The sequence below is a fragment of the Larus michahellis genome, chromosome 4 (assembly GCF_964199755.1).
Source record: "Larus michahellis chromosome 4, bLarMic1.1, whole genome shotgun sequence".
NCBI lineage: Eukaryota > Metazoa > Chordata > Aves > Charadriiformes > Laridae > Larus > Larus michahellis.
The window spans coordinates 56,791,158-56,808,307 of NC_133899.1; the positions used below are offsets into that span (position 1 = coordinate 56,791,158).

General features: G+C 38.3%; 1 protein-coding gene across 2 annotated transcripts in view; it reads right to left on the reverse strand.

The window, feature by feature from the left end:
* The window catches only part of SPRED1 (sprouty related EVH1 domain containing 1), a 64,720-nt gene that overhangs the window by 18,787 nt on the left and 28,783 nt on the right, over positions 1-17,150 (reverse strand). For both annotated transcript variants that reach the window (XM_074585011.1, XM_074585012.1), the window contains exons 2-4: positions 9,940-10,114; positions 4,139-4,307; positions 2,764-2,813 (exon numbers count right to left, since the gene is read on the reverse strand). In XM_074585011.1, coding sequence (XP_074441112.1) covers positions 2,764-2,813; positions 4,139-4,307; positions 9,940-10,114 — 394 coding nt within the window. The remainder of the gene's footprint in view (positions 1-2,763; positions 2,814-4,138; positions 4,308-9,939; positions 10,115-17,150) is intronic.

Below are 17,150 nucleotides of genomic sequence, written 5' to 3' on the forward strand. Positions count from 1 at the left end.
GCTATGAAAAGTGTCATGGTTTAGGCTGGGCTGGCCACTCAAACCAGGCCAAAAGTAAGTGTGAAATAACCCTTTTCTCGTTTTGATATTCTGCTATTTTAGAAACAATTTATGACTACTTAATGTTTTTAATGAAATGGAGGAGCTCCACTGCTTGATCTTCTGTACTCCATTCCTTAGAGGTTACAAATTACAATTCTGGAAGATTGTTCTGATGAAAAACAAACATCCCGTTGCCCTCCTATCTAAGTGTCAACCTGCTCTTTAACACTCTATCCACACTCTAAAGTGCCTGTGTATAGATATACTCCAAAACTTACTCAAAAACACTATTAGAGACTTGGGAAAATAGCTTATAGAATAAACATGGGAAAAAAATACCATTAGGGCCTTTTAAAGTATAGCAGGGTAGGAAGAAGGGGAAAAAAGTCAACATGACTCTTCAAATACGTAATATGTTATCTTTGAACAAAATTGTCTTAGCAGTCTTTCATGTTAAAAAAACCCCAACAACTGGGGTATCAAGTTCCACTTACAACAGAGGGAAGGAATTAATCATCTGGAGGAGAATGCACACTATTTGGTATTTCCAAGATACTCTTGATGACTAGACCTGGTGCCTGTAACTAAAATGCTGTAGCCTTTCTACACTGACATTCATAACCCTGCAATTACGGCTTCGTTAGTGATGCATAAACCTGATTTAGATGAAGCCTAGCTAAACCAGGGCAGTTTCAGCCTTCCCTGCATTTCTTATTTTGCCCATTCTGGTATTGTTATCGATAGTCAATTCTCGTATCGTTTATTTTACTTTGATATGCAGAGATATGGTAAGAGACTGGCTAGCTTTTCTGCCTCTAGAAATCAGGTAATTCTTGCCATCTGTCCACAGCACAAGTCCACAATTAAGCAATGTGTGTAGTGGTGAAATCATGAAATATGTTTTCCTGTCTGGAACGTAACAGATAATTCTACCAGCAGTTTGCACCAAACAGGATTGTTTGTACCTGTAAGTTATATATAGAGAGAGGTTTTTTAAAAATATATGTATTTATTTTTAAGAATATATATGTATTTATTTTTTAAAATATATATAAAGTAAGTCTACATCCTCTATTTACATATCTAAATATTTCTACATTTACATCTATATAGAATAGATGATGTAAATACACTTTTCTCCACTTTCCCAATAACAAACTTTGTAAATATAAAGAATCATAGATATTTGCTTCAATTTTGGCATCCTTATATAGAAATGTAATAACTAGGCAGCATAATCAAGAGGTAATTAGTTTCCTCTAATCTCATTAGGCCTGTAGAAATTGCTCAATTATTAATCCTTGCAACAAAGCGTGTTTAAACAAGTCTTTTAAAAGCTGATTAAGGACTGCATTAACTTTGGCACACATTTCCTCCACCCTGTCAAAATCTCATTCCTATTTTAAATCCACAATATCTAATATTTATAGCAATTTTACTTTAAAGTGCCTTAAAATAAAGCACTGCAAATAAAGAACAACAGGTGGTTGCACGGCCAACACTTACACAGAGATACATTTCTTCTACCATAAACCGGAAAGAAATCAGGAGACTCTTCTGCATTGCCACTGCATTGCAGTATCCTTTGTAGATACTTGACTCTCTGTCTCCTGTCATGATTTGATTCTTACCCATATCTTCAAAGCAGGCTGCTAATTTTCTTGATTTTGTGTTGCAGAGGTTCTACACTGCACCTATCTACACTGATAAAGAATTTAGTATTGCGTAAGTGACAAAACTCTTTCCCTCAAGAAACCACTTAGGAATACTATCAGTTTTCTGAATAGTCACTAAGACCCCTGACTCAACTTCTTTCTGTATCAGCTTCATATTAATTTAAATATCTGCACTCTGAAAACTGAACGTATGTGTGAATAAAGCCAAGACTTTCCTCTGAAACTGTAAATAAGAAAGAAGAGATGACAAGCACACATAGACACAAGTAGGTTTTTACTCAGTCATATTACAGCTGTTTACCGTATATATGTATCCATAATATTTGTTTATACTGGCTTTTTAATTACATGGATTCTTGGACATTACCAGGCAGTGCTCCACATCAGTGTTACAGTACTTGATATGGTATTCGTGTAAAGCATTATAACTCTGAAGCACAGTACGAGATAAGTTTTTACCTCTTATGCCATTATGACCTATAGAAATTGAACGGTGCAAATATGGATCGATAAAAATTTGAATCTCAACAAGTGACTGCTTTATCTTCAGTGTGTTTTTAAAAATGAGCTGAACTTCTGTCCTTGTTCGGACTAGGTACTTCTAACAGTTATCTCAGCATCTTTTCAACTCTAACCATACAATGTTAGAATTGTCTATCACTGCAGAGTGAAATCTAGGAAAACAAATAAATAGAATACGCATGTAAAAGGAGAGGATTCCTGACCCCTCTTTTTTTTTTTCCCCCCTCAGAAGAATGTTTCCTGTTCCCATGAGTTCAAAGAGGACACAGAACCTAGAACAGATATTGTAAACTTAAAAATTAAACTCTGAATGGTTAATCATCCTATTGATTAAATATTGACTACTCAGTTTAGGACAGACAATACTGTAAATCCTCTAGATAACTGTTCTGGAACTTATTTCACTGAACTGAATTTTGCTATTGCTCTTATTTTCCTTATTCTCATTAATGAAGACAAAAATTGTTCAACGAATTTCTTCAAAAAATAACTGCACAATTAATTTAATAATTTAAATACTCACTTGAAAGCAGTCTTCTGCCACTTCAACATCATTTTGGGAGGTTGGATAACCTAAAGTAAAAAAACCAAACCAAAATAGACAAGGTTATTTTCTTTTTTTTATGGTTTACTGCTGCTAGTAGTCCACACCATCCTTCAATATTGAGCTACAATGATATAAATATGCTTGTTTACTTTTTTAACCAGTAGATCACTGTATTTCAAGTTGATTTTAATAAATACCATTCATTTCTACATTCTGTATTTTATATACCGAGTATTCCTAGCCACACTCCACTCTCTTGCTCACACCTTTCTTGTAAAAACTTTTTCAAAGTGTCATCAGAAGTCAGAAGCAAGGGAGTATATTCTTGTTAATGTAGCGTTTTGAAAATTAAAGGTAGATACATTTGGTTGGCATGAATGCACACTGTGCTATATTTTGCTATAAATCAGCAGAAATTGGAACTGTGAGACCCTAAGAGAGACAAGAACTCATATGTTGTCTAATTATTTCTCTTGCAGGGATATGGATGACATCAGCACAATTCAAAAGAAGTCATTCTAGTATGCCAAAAAGCATTTCCCTTCAGAAACCTGTTTCTCCCTTTGCTAACACTGTAACACACATTCAATCCCTAAAGTTACAGCACAGAATATTTTGTTTCAATTTCTCCCTTTGAGTTACTTTTTTTTTTTTTTTTTTTTTACAAGCCTGAAAGAGATGTTCTTTCCATTCAATAGACACCTGTTCTCTTCCCTCTCTCCCTTTCCCCATCCAGCGATACACTTATATTTTCAGCTCAAAATCGAGGCTTGATGATCTTCAGTTTGCTCTCTAGTTTCCTTGAGGTCAGTGAAGCTCTGGAACCAGTTAGCCACATTACTTTTACCATCCCATATAAACCTGTCCTCAGAACTACTTTGTCAGCTGTTAGTAAACAAATAAAGCTATTAGCTGAAAGTATATGCAGATAAAAAGAGAACTCAACAGGCCTCAAATCATTCAATTTCATAGCTTATCCTCTAAGAACACAGAAACCACAACAAGCTTCTGAGAAGATGATCCAAGTAACACACTTTAGCACTCTAGCTTCCTCCATTTCTTCATCTTTTAAAACAAAAACGAGCCAATGCTTTATTGTATAGGGATGTTTTGGGGAATTACCTTATTAGTGTTTGTGAAACAATTTAAACAATTTAAGACACTGGGATGAATGGCACTTTAGAAATACCAGAGGTACTATTTAAAAACTGTTAAAATCTCAATATGCTATAGATCAAGACACATCTTTCAATACTGTCAGCATTAACATTATGCAAAGTGCTTTGACTTATCTCATTTACTAAATGCTCAAAACACACACCCCCCCAACCCCTCCACCTGAAATACGTACCTTGAGAAATATCCTCTACTGCTCTCCGAATACCTCTGTCAAATGCTCTTGCATCAGCAGGACTCTGAAATGTGAGGCCAAACTTTTTGTCATCAATCTTCCAGTGGTAAAAAGTAGGAGTAACTTTGTTGTAAACGAGGTCCTTCTTTAATGTGCATTCCAAGACCACCTTCCAGAAAGAAGACAGGAGGGAAAGATATCACTGACTCACATATCAAATTTGAGAATAAAATGTAGTCGTCCTGAATCACCTGAAAACATACATCATAAGAGCAGGTAAAAGTCTCTGCTTAAATTTCTTCCTGTTACAAGGACATAGTTTTAACTTTGTTTCCATTATGGCCAAATCATTCGCTAAGGGCTGCTGACAGGCGATATGGGTTAAGGACACTACTTGTATTCCCAGTGAATCTTCCCAGCCCCAAAAGTATCTCGTACCCGCAGCAAGTACTTCTGTCAGTACAGACCTGCTAGATGCCCAGCAAATTAAATAGGCCGTATCCCAAAAAAAACATTATTGTGCTGATATCAAGTATTACTGTATCACTGGGATTTTTATTTGTAAAATTTTTGAGCCCTGGACTAACTTTACGCTGCTTTCAGGCAATATCAGCTTTCTCCCAGAAAGGCTACTACACAAGAGAAAATAATACAAGAGAATTGTCTTAAAAACTGAAATTAATCAAAACTAAAATATGTATTACTGCCTGTACCTAGACACGAATATATTTATGGCTCATGTTCAACTATAACAAAAACAGTAATTAGGAATAACTAACAACTATTTGGCTACAAAACCATTACAGGTATACATGCACATTCAGTTATGAAGCAAAGCTGCAATCTTCACACCATTTCCCCACTTTAAATTGGCTGGTTTTTTAAGATATATTTTCTTATTTAATTTACCTGCAAAAATGATTTTATGCAACATCGTTACATTGAATGTTTCTTGATTAAAAAAAAAAATCTAAGGTGAACAAGAAAGTACAGAAGTGCATGTACTGATCCACTCCTGTTGCACTAGGTATAATAAAACGCAAAGCAAGGCAACCTGTATCTCTGTATTACTACCAGGTTCTGAAAACCTATTCGGAGAGGTGAATGAGGAATTTTAATATTCTATCATTTCAACATTAATGTATTTTCAGAATTTTCATTTTTAATTTTGTTACACATGCAGCTCTTTGAGGGAAAAATAAAAAAATTCTTTACAGCATGTGGAAAAGTGAGCTTGATTATAACCATAACTTAGAAAAAAATCTCCAAATTTTTTTAAAAAACAAACCACACCGTCTGTACTTAGATTATTCTTATACATCCTTTGTGTTCTTCCTCTCCATTCCTTGTCTAATTATTACCTAGGCAAAGAGGTTTTTTTCCTCCTGCCCTTCATTATTTATTCCCCCTACCCTACACCCCACCACTAATCATCTCGAGTTTTACTGCCTTTTAGCTCTGTTTCTAGAAGGATGACATTCTTTCCGCACACAAAGTCTTTCAGCATTATTTTTGTTACTCCACCCTGAATTCCCTAAATGGTCAACAATCTGTCGATACAACTGTGTACAAGAAAGCATAGGAAGGAATCTAACTACTTGCTGTAGATGCGCAAGAAAAGGTGCTGCAGCAAAAAAAAAAAGTATCCTTCTGCAGTTCTAAAGTGTATTAAAACATTCTTTGTTCCTTTTGATGATTTTAACTCCTTTTTAGGAGGAAGCAAGTTTAAAAATGAAGATTTCTCACATCACTGCGTTTTCTAGGTCTGTGAGCACTTTTTGGAGATCCCTACTATATTAAACACCAACTATTTTCACATTATATTTTGTGTGCAGTTTCATCCAAAGTATCAACAACAACTACTGCAAGACTGATTTTACAGCATCTCAATGAAGACCTGCTCTCAAAGGAGTTAATCTAGATTACTTTATACTGAAAATTCATACCTGGATGACAAATATTTTTACAAGATGGTAACACTGGAGGTAGACTATTGGAGTAAAACTGGAATAAACTCCAGTCATAGCAGCCATCCCACCACGTCTCTGTAATGCCAATAAAATCACAGCCCTGCAGGTGTGCGCACGTCTCTGACTCCTCTTTCTCTATTCTCCATGCTACGTAGGTTTGCACAGAGGTATTTAAGTTGGGCCCCGATGCAGCTGACTTACTGGCTGGAGTGGCCGGAATTCCTTTGTGCTGCACTCCAGGTGCTCTCCTGCTGACCCTGATCCTTCTCCGGGCTCTGGGCAGCTATTGCTGGCACTGGCATCAAACTGGTAGGAGTGGGATGGACTGAGGTTCCCCTCCCCCGGCAACTTTTGTTTAAAGTGCTCTTCAAACTGGCCTGGGGACCAAGCAGCGTGACCTGAGCACATTCCTGCTACAGAGCATGTGGCCCCAGTGCCACCGTGACCCCGTGACAGGATTATTATTCTGTGTGTGATTTTTTTTTTTCCAATTCAAAGAGTAAGATGATGTAAGGACTGTACTAGAGCCCATCAGAATCAATCTTTTATCAAACTTTAAAGCCAATTAAAAAAAAGAACGATAAATCTTTTTGAACTGCAGGTTTTTAGAAGGGAACAGTATTTATATTCAGTTTCAGCTTTGTATCTCTCCCTTTACACTATTACCTGTTCTTCAAAACAAAGATTTTAAACTTTGATTTGTCACTCCTGACTCACGATCCAAAAGATACTAGTCTTTTTTTTTTTTTTACCTTCAGTAAAAACTTGCATGGCAAAGGACTGGAGAAGAAAATAGAACAGAGAAGTCTACTAGACATTTCATTCAAGAATGTAAAATTCACCAAAGCCTGGAAAAGCTTGAGCCTGATGTATGTTTAACACTACTGCTATTAAGATAGAAGAGAGCTACTGTAAACACAGTAAAAGAGAGCAGCAGACCTGACCAGGTTAGGAGGGAGCACAATTGTTCCAAGCAGACTGGCTGGAGCCAGATCTAGGAAGGCGAGTATAATAAAGGAGGAAACGTGTAATTATATCAAAGTCTTCACAAAATACCCTTACATTCCAACGCAGATCTAAACAACCTGAGCAAACTAGAAGGGAGCATTCCCTCTCCTAAATTAATTCAATGGTGACACCACTTTGATTTTCTTCTCAGATAACCAGGATGCTTTTTGTGAACCCCAAGAGATGTTTTTAATAGCTCAGTACCGCACAAAAATTTTGGAAGTTCTACATGTAGCCTGAAGATGGATTGTAAAAGGGCTGACAGCAACCTAGCTCTCAGGTATATAAAGAAACAAGAACCCCCACTCCCCATCCCCCCTCCAACAAGGAACTTCAATATTTTTGAGTCCCAAAGCATGTAATTTATACAGCTGACTTACAGACTGAGATCTACAGTTCTAATTAAATGTCCACATATCCTATAAAATACATGGAGAGATCTGGCACACTGCAATTGCAACGTGCTGTCAGAAGCAGTACCTGGAGAAGCAGCAACTCAAGGTACTTTACAAGAAACAATAAGAGAAGAGATAAAAGATCTCTCATTCTTTTTGAGTATAACCATTTAAAAGGCATCATCCATCAAATACCTCACCGATGGATGTCAAGTTGCTTTGGAGTAAGTTCCACCTTTCTACTGACACATAGGTTGAACAGTAATACTGGAATTATGTTTCCTATGTATCTTAGGTAAAGGCCACAGATACGAATTCCATTTGCTCTCTAACCTGAGGTATTTCAAAACCCATGCTTCCCTGTGTCCCAGAAAAGCACTTCAAGTTTCACGCTATAGGTTCTCCAGGGTAAAGGAATTTCTGTAGTTTTTCTGGAAGCTAAGCCAGTTAGCAAAATAAAGACTTACTGGCCAGAGGAAATAGAAATATAATCTAGTTATAAAGGTATTTTAACAGTGTGTAATGTGACTTGGGGGGGGGAGAGGGGGAGGAGACTCCATTTGTAAGGATTACTTCCTTTTTTTGGAGGAAGGTGGTGTTGCGTACTGTGAAATTTTGTCGTTAATTCATTACGCTGTATCTCTTGCTTGTCAGTGCATTATTTGAAGTCCACGGAAATACACGCATCCATAGCTAACTTTTACTCCATTACGAGAGCACCACTGTCTTTACAGTGTTCTTCCTCGCAGCCTAAATCTGTACTTGTTAGTTAGCTGAGCTTTATTCAGTATACATTGGATAGATGCTCTTCCCAGCTGCATTTTTTCCACCTTTTATCCTGTGTTTTTGAGGGGCTGACTTCCAACAGCAACTTCCTAAAACTGCAGTAAGATCAAAATCTGCCCTGACAGACGGCGAGACAGACGGACACAGGACAGGACACACACAATAAAATGGGGGCAAAAAAAAAAAGAGAAGAGACAAACCAAAAAACCCCACGTTCAATGCAATAAAGGTTTGAAAAACATATTCGTCCTAACAGGAAGAGGAGCAGGTACATTTAAGCCTTCTACCAGAAGTGGAAACGAAACAAGGCTTGCGCAGGGGAAGCAGGAGAGCGAGTGCAAGCAGATCAGGACGCTGATGGCTGCCACATTTTCGTACGCATGCGGGAGAAACATTAAACCAGCCTTCGGTTCTGAGCATTTTATTACCCTCAGATTCCAAAGGCAAAAGCTATGAATGCCAAAAGTATTAAGAATTAAGAGAAAATTGTCAAGTATTTCGAAATGCAATTAAGCTCCTCAAAACCAGCCTCAATAAGGCTAAAAAAAGTTCTAAAAGGGAACTACTGCAAAGTGAGGAAGGAACTGCAGGTGCGCATAGCTGTGCGGGAACACAGGGTACTCTGCTAATAGCACTACGCCTCGCTGAAACAACTGAGTCAGCACAATTTCTATTTATATGCTCTCTTCCTACAACAGCCAGAGTCAAGGCAGAAAACTCAGCAGTCCCTGCCTCCAGGGAGAAATTGGTCTGCTTGAGGAAGAATCAGCAGTACGGTATAAGAAGTAATTCTACCTTTTAAGCTTACACAGGAGTTGTAAATTATCAGCAGAAAATAGTAAGTTCTCGATAAAGTCATTAAGATGGAGGTTTTGCACTTTCCCCACTTCTTTTTGTTTCCACAGTAAGATACCCGCCCCACATACCCCCCCCTTCAGAAACCTATTTGGCACAGAAGAAACCAAGTAAGCCAATTTTGTCTTCCGTAGATCTGCATACAGAAACAGCTGAGATCCTACAGCACAGGCTTCCTTCTGCGAGGCTAACTTTTGTGACGCTCTTTAAGACAAGTTTGTCACTAGTATTTTGTTTAACGTAGCTGCTAAACCAGATCAACTTTTGGACCTGTCAGCTTCATGCTTTCGTCCAATACAAAAGTTGTTTTCATGTGAAATGGCTACTTTTTGTCATAGCCAAATTCCACAACTAACTGAAGCATTACTGAGTAATTAATTCAGATTTTGTGTTTTTAAAAAGTTATCTCATTTTCCAACACTCCTGTTAAATACAGTTATCATTGGTGTATAAACAGGTTAACAAGATTTAAACTTAACCCTCCACTGGAAAAAAAACTGAATAGCAAGACGTTTCCCCAAATGGAGGGAAATGTGCAATGAAAAAAAATATGTTTTAAAGTTTCTAAGAGATCAACATGCTTAATTCTAGAAACGCATAATATTACACCTAAAAACAAGTAATTGGCTCTTTAGGTATATAATCATTGATATGGATAAAAGCTCAGCATCAGCATTATACTGAGACTATGAATTTACTTTCTAGTCTAGAAGCAACAACAAGCAAGTGTCTATTCTTAGGTCCTGTGTGGTTTTATTAGCAACACCAAACGGATGTAAATTGTTACCGTTTTATCCCTGAGTCGTTCTCCATGGATAAGAAAATCAGCACAGCTATTCTCTTCCTGGGGAATGACTTTGAAGACTGTGACACAGCTTAGTCCACCCCCTCCGAGTGGTAACCATCCACCACTTGAGTCATCCCGGGTCATCACCACAGCTCGCACTCGTGCATAACTATTACTGTAAGAGATGCAAAAGAAGAAATTAGTTTTTCCATAAATGCAAACCAGCTAAGTCTAGTTAAAAAAAACCCAACCAACCAACCACACACACACACAAACAAAACAAAACAAAATAAACCCACAATCAAGATCATGATAAGTAACGTCATGGAGGTTCAGTCACCACTTCCATAACAGTCAGCTAGAAGAAACCAATCTAAGAAGACCCCTAAAAAAGGCTTTTATGCCTTCATTAGGACTTCTCGGAGCTTATATGTAATTCCTTGTAAAGAAACTTAACCAGACAATATCGTTCCTCATAGTCAAAATCGATATTCTTCTAAAAAACTTTACAGTCAGTGACCTAGCTAGAGAGGGCTGGGGGCAGGGTGGGGGGGGAAGAGTAAGAATCAGCTCCCGATTTATTTTCGACTAATCATGAAGCCAGTCAGCCACCATGAAATTGCACAGAAAAGAGAACAAGAAAGCAGAAAGAGGTCAGGCCTTCTGCCACTGAAATCTAAACAAGAACAGGCTTCTAGCCAGAAACCCCACTCCCCTTCGTCCCTCCCTCCCTCCTCCCCACGCACGCAGCCCGTCCTTTGCAAGGCTAGGTCAGGGCACACACGCTGTGGGGTTTGACAACAGAACCAGTTACAGCTACTTAAAACCTACTATTTGCAGCGTCTACTAGCTGGTTCTCTCCTGTCTTCGCAGTGTGTGGAAAATTACTTGCATTTTACAATTTAACAGCTTTTTCCATCATTCAGCATTTTTATAAAATAAACAAATGGTTATCACTTCATCACTTAAAAGCCAAATTCCTTTTTCAGAGTCTCAGAAAAAGAGGTTTTGTTGATCTTTCTCTCTCTCAGCTTTTATTTATTTCTTTTAAATTAAATGACATGCTTTAATTTTGGTTACGAATTTGCTACTACATCAGTTGGACAACCCCATGGTTTACCAAGGAAGTTATAAGATCCTACATTCGAAGTATGATTTCCTGCACGAATATAATAGTACATGAATGAGTATTCCAACACTTTAAAAGAAATAAGCTTCACAATATCTTTTGCAACATATTTCTGGTTGAGGGTTTAAGTACTTATGCCAGTTAGCATTAGTGACATCAAATTTAAGGATTGAGCAGGAAATTAGAAGAGGACAAAGTTGCTCCTTCTGTACCAAATTATTTGCGATATAACCATTCACCAAACTGTTGTATTTTAAAAAGATCGCTGCTTTCTCTCCCCCCCCAGTGTCCCAAAATAAGCGAAGGTAGGCTTTTTTGCGTAATTAATATATTACGTTCTCACACACACATATGATTCACACATATGATTCACTTTTATATATATATATATACACAGAATTTTGCTGCAAGCATCTAAAGCTTAAATACATAACGGTTTGCAAAATGGGAAATAAGACTATCCAATTTTAGTTTACAGGCAAGTGAATTTCTTCGTAGAGACTTTGCTTGCCCCCCCTCCCCCCAGCAAAAAAACCAGCCTCCTCCTCCCCCTAAACCTCATAGTTAAAATGACAGTTCAGTCAATGTTTCTCACCATTTCTGTACCAACATCTTTTAGTAACTCCTCCCACACAGCAGACAAATATTATCAAGAAAAATCCAATCCTTCACTGTATGCATCTATCAATTCTAATATCTGCAAATAAAAATGGCTATATTTTGGTGCTTAATAATACTGAAAGTTGACGCATTCATTGGTCTCTATCACTGTATTTCACTCAGAGATAAGTTCAGATTGTAGTTGTACACTTAAGACACAGGTAGTCATTTGTCTCTTGTTCCTCTCAGATGAGGAGCCTTTTCTGACCAACTGGGGACACCAGGACTGTCCTCTGAAACAGTGAGAAACAGGATGCACTACCTGGTTAAACCTACACACTCTCTTTGCTGTTCTTTATTCAAGCAAACCACAAATTTAGCTTTAAAGTTATTCATTCTATAAATTTCATTGTAGATCTGAATTAGAGCTTCCTTTTGTATACCAACAGATTGCAGCAAGAATTCGGTTAAGCATCATTTCGAGATATCACAGGATTTCACCCAGGCTACATGAGAAAACTTGAACTAAACCAGATTAATTCGTCTTTTTTTTTAAATAGAAGTTTACACTCCACATCCATTTTCTTTTCAAGAATGGCAAAGGAGAAGCAAAGATGGATGATACATATCATACCTCAATGGCTTAGCTACTTCCATTTGTCAGAAGTCTTCTGTCAGTGTTGAGCTTTTTTCCCCCCTTCCCTACACTGAGACGCCTACTCTGGTCTACTTAAATCATGTTCTACTTCCATATTTTCTATTCTTTATACTGTTTTAAACAATACTTATCCTTTCAAATATTTCAGAAACTACTTTCAAACACACTGCATTCGTGAAGAGCAAAAATGAGCGTCCCCAACAGGTAATATTTAATGAATAACCTCTTAAATGAAAACAAAACAGTTTTTCCAACCACCCTCCCTGTAAATTAACTAGACAAATTCATTACTGTACTTGCAATAAAGCCAAAAACTATGAAGAGATTGCTTAGTTTTGTGTTGTTGTTTGGTTTTGAATATTATTTTTCACATTTTAAAGGAACTCACAATTGGTAATGACGGCTATTTTTAGTAAGAGTACAAAGCTGGTGTGCAATTAGCCACAAAGGAGCAGCAGGACTTAGAACGATTTCCATTTCCAGAATCCTCTGCAAACAAAACAGCATCTGCCTGTCACACTACTGGTGCTGCTGAAGCCACCTAGATCTCTTGCGCCTCTGTAAGTGTTACAGCCCCAGCTACTTAGGGGAATTTTAGAACAAATTGCTAAAATGCCGGTGTAGTTTAGCTGTGGGAAAGAGGACAAACAAGGTGCCACTACTAGGCGTCACCTACTCTTGCACGTTTAGCAGCTCTATCAGGAATACCTGAATAAAAGAAAACGCAACAAAAATGGAAATCAGTTAAATATTGCTCTTATGAAACCTTTTACTAGAGATACCACAAGCATATGAAACATAGCGTGAAGAGCAGCACTGCAACAACAGGCCCAAACCTACTGTACCACATCCTGCCTTTCCTGAGACCCCCTGATTTTGGTTGTAGCCACTGGAAACTCTTGAGGCAGAGCAAGGTTTACAGGAAAAGCCAAATGGGATTCTGTCTATAGGAGCACTCTGCTTCCCAAGGGCCAGTGCTGAGCATCAGGGAAGACTGGGGACAACCACACCGGAATCCAAGACTAATTCCTAACAATTATGGAAATGGATCTTCTCTCTAACAGACGAGTGCCTCAGGTAAGGAAATGAGAGTACGGTATTCTCATGTGATTACAGCGCGTTATAAATTCTAATGAAGTAGGTAAAAAAAAAAAGTTATCTAGCAAGTGATTTTCCCCTAGTAGTTAAGAGCTACTGAAGAGTACAGCACATGTCGGAACTGCATACCTACTAAACTTGAAAGGAAGTCATTTTAAGATAGCATAGCATATTGTGTAAAGTTTCATACTGAAAATATTAGCAAATGAAGATGACTCTTGTACCAAAATCAAAAGCTGGAGTGGGGTGAACTAAAAAGCCTGCGAAAGCATGAGGGGGCAGAACCAAAGGGCTACAAACCCCAAGTGGACAGGAAAGATATAAAAGTTATGGTCCTTGCCTGCTATCAACTTTATTTTTAAGAACATCAAGCACTAAAATCTGACCACAGGTTTTAAAAGCTCTCCAAACACTGTGTGTTTTTATCCTTGTAATGCTCTTGGGCCCAAACTGACTTATGACCTGGATGACCAAATGGTCGTTCAAGCCCAGGAGACCTTCCACTGACCTCCACAGGCCGGGACCTTCAGCTCAGCAACTCATGAACAATTCTCTTTCTGGTGGCTGGGGGGAGGGACATAATTGTAATTTTGTCACTATGTTTGGTTTTTTTTTTTATAAAAACAAATAAATTCTTTTGATAATTTGAGGTATTTCTTATGTGTAATATCAAGCCAATTAAAGATACCAAATGTTATTACAACATTTGTCCGTCCTTCCATTAATGATCCAAAAGAGAATGAAGGTTAAGAATTTTCTGCCAAAATATTTTTCCCAGAGAAAAGGGGAAGAGACGTTGAAGGAGGAGGAAAAAAAAAAAAGGCAGCTATCTTGTTGCATTACATTTATTTTAATCCAATTTCAACAGTATGCAAATCTTCCCTCTCCTAGATTCCTATTAAGCATTACCATGCTTTTATTTGTATTGCATCTTGCACATTTCTGTTTTCATACAGGACTGAAAAATAGTAACAGTGAACTCAGAAATGTTTGATAAGACAATTGAGCTGCAATTACAAATTGTTTTTCAGTACTATAGAGCTACCACCATCAACGTCAAGAAACCTGGATCTTCAAGTGGAATTATAGACTGAACCATACAAGAAACTGACCACTCATTAGCTTTGGTAAAAGTATATAGCATTATGGTTTCTCTCAAAGCTGGAAAGCAGATTTGCAGAAAAGGACCTCAGGTTTCAGGTGGACACCAAGTTCAACATGAGCCAGCAATGTGCCCTTGAGACAAAGGCGGCCACAAGTATCTCGGGCTGCATTAGGAGAAGCGTTGCCAGCAGGTTGAGGGACATGATCCTTCCCCTCTACTCAGCAGTGGTGAGGGCACACCCGGAGTGCTGTGTCCAGTGCTGGGCTCCCCAATACAAGAGAGAGGTGGAGCTACTGGAGGGAGTCCAGCAAAGGCCACTAAGAGAGTTATGGGACTGGAGCATCTGTCTTATGGCTGAGAGAGCTGGGGCTGTTTAGCCTGGAGAAGAGAAGACTTGGGGGTATCTTATCAACATATATAAATACCTGAAGGGAGGGTGCAAAGAGGATGGAGCCAGGCTCTTTTCAGTGGTGCCCCGTGATGGGACCAGAGCAATGGGCACAAACTGAACCACAGGAGGTTCCACTGGAACATCAGGAACCACTTTTTCACCATGAGGATGCCTGAGCACCGACACAGGTTGCCCAGAGAAGTTGTGGAGTCTCCATCCTTGGAGATATTTGAAAGCCACATGGACATGGTCCTGGGCAACCTGCTCTAGATGTCCACCCCCCTCCTTGAGCAGGGGGTGTGGATAAGATGACCTCCAGAGGTCCCTTCCAACCTCAATTATTCTGTGATTCTTTTATTTATTTCATCTCGTATTTCAAAGCACAGCAATTTCAATAAAATACAACTTTATAAATATAATGAATACGGGTTAATTTATGAGAATTCATGATACTTTGAAGTAAGAGTTGTCACTGTGCACAACTGCTATTTAAACACTTCTGACAAGGCAAAGGAAAAAAACCCATCATTCTGAATTCTGAAAAATCGTGACACACTCTGCTATGAAATTACACTGTATTTGCTGGCACGCAAGCAGCAGCTCCAGGCTGATCTCCGAATGTGAACTGGTCATGGATCAAGGCTCTTTACCTTTGACTGGTACTTTACACACGTACTTTAACCCCTCCAACTCCTGGTGCAATATCCTTAAGCGTTTGTAGCCTCACCCAAAAAGCATACACAAACCACACTTGGCTTTTTATGGTTCTTACTATCCAAACAGCTTAGCAGAAGATTTTACAATTCCCAGCTAGACAAGTGTCCATGAGTATGTGCGTGCCCAGAGTACCAAAAGGTAATACCAAACCACTGAGCTAAAGTCTTTTACTTGCAGATAATATTTGTTGAGTATTGACTCAATTTAGGAAAAAAAAAAATATTAATTTCAGCCATATCAATCACACAAACATATCAGTACGCTGCTGATGATATAAAGCCCTTTGTTACTAAAGGTTTAGAGAATGACTGCCACTGGCACAACACAGTGATGACTTATCTACAACAGAAGGAGATGCAAATATAGCACAAGTACTAAAGATGACATAATTTACATGAAGAAAACATATGACAGAATATCCTATTAATTTTTATGAAAAGGAAACTGCGGTATATACATTTTTTGCCATAACAACAACTACCGTACGAGGCTCTGCCTGACACGACTGTTACCTTTCTTCTCTCCAAATTATACCAGCAAAGCAGAACATACACCAAACTATTATACTAGTAGAAGGTAAAACTTTGCAGATTTTCTCCTTTAAGAGAGAGGCAAAAGGTATTCTTCACAGCAAAGACAGGATGTACCAGCAACCGTGCCTGACTACTATGTCTAGGAAATTTATTTTTGTGAGGAGGTTAGCAAGGAAAAGACGGATCTCCAGGAGGAACTACAGAAAAATGCTGTTACATTTAGGATACTGGTACCCACACTGATTTACAAACAAAGAGCTTTGGACTTTGCCAAAAAACCTGAATGGGACATTCCTGCTTGAAAAAAAACAAACAAAAAACCCAACCCGAAACCACCAAAAAACCCCTTCCAGAAACCTGAACTACCAAGCAAAATGGCTTGAACCCAAAATGGCAGAGAGGAAAAGCTACACGGGAAACTGTATTATGTAAGGAGGGATAACTGGTATCCTGAAAGAGTCAAAAATACTTGATTACACAGGACATGCTTTTTTTTTTTCCCAAAAAAAAAAAAAAAGTGTTTGACAGTGCAAAAGGGAAAATGAGACACAAATGAACAAGTGTCCAAAGTGGGAAACTGTCAGAACAATACACTGCTGTTATGAGGTGCTCTCTTGGACACAACAGCAGGAAAAAAAAACAACCCAAAAACCCAACAAACCAAAACCCTGAAAAAAATAGCAGCACTAGAACCACATCGCTATTTGAACACAGACAACTTAAGATTTCTGACCATGTAGAGTAACTGACACTGCAAGGTAGAATGGCTACTACTGCAAGACTTCTTGCAAAGCACAAGAGCACACGAAGAACGGAGAAGCTGTTAGAGATCTGAACACACACAGTAGATATTTGACATTTCTGTGAATAACATGTTAGCCCTGCTCCCCAGCGTCTCCTCTTGTTTAATAAATTTAGCTAGTTTCTATTACTTCTGTATGTCATCCATGAGGATCGGTTATATAAAGTAATATTTTAGC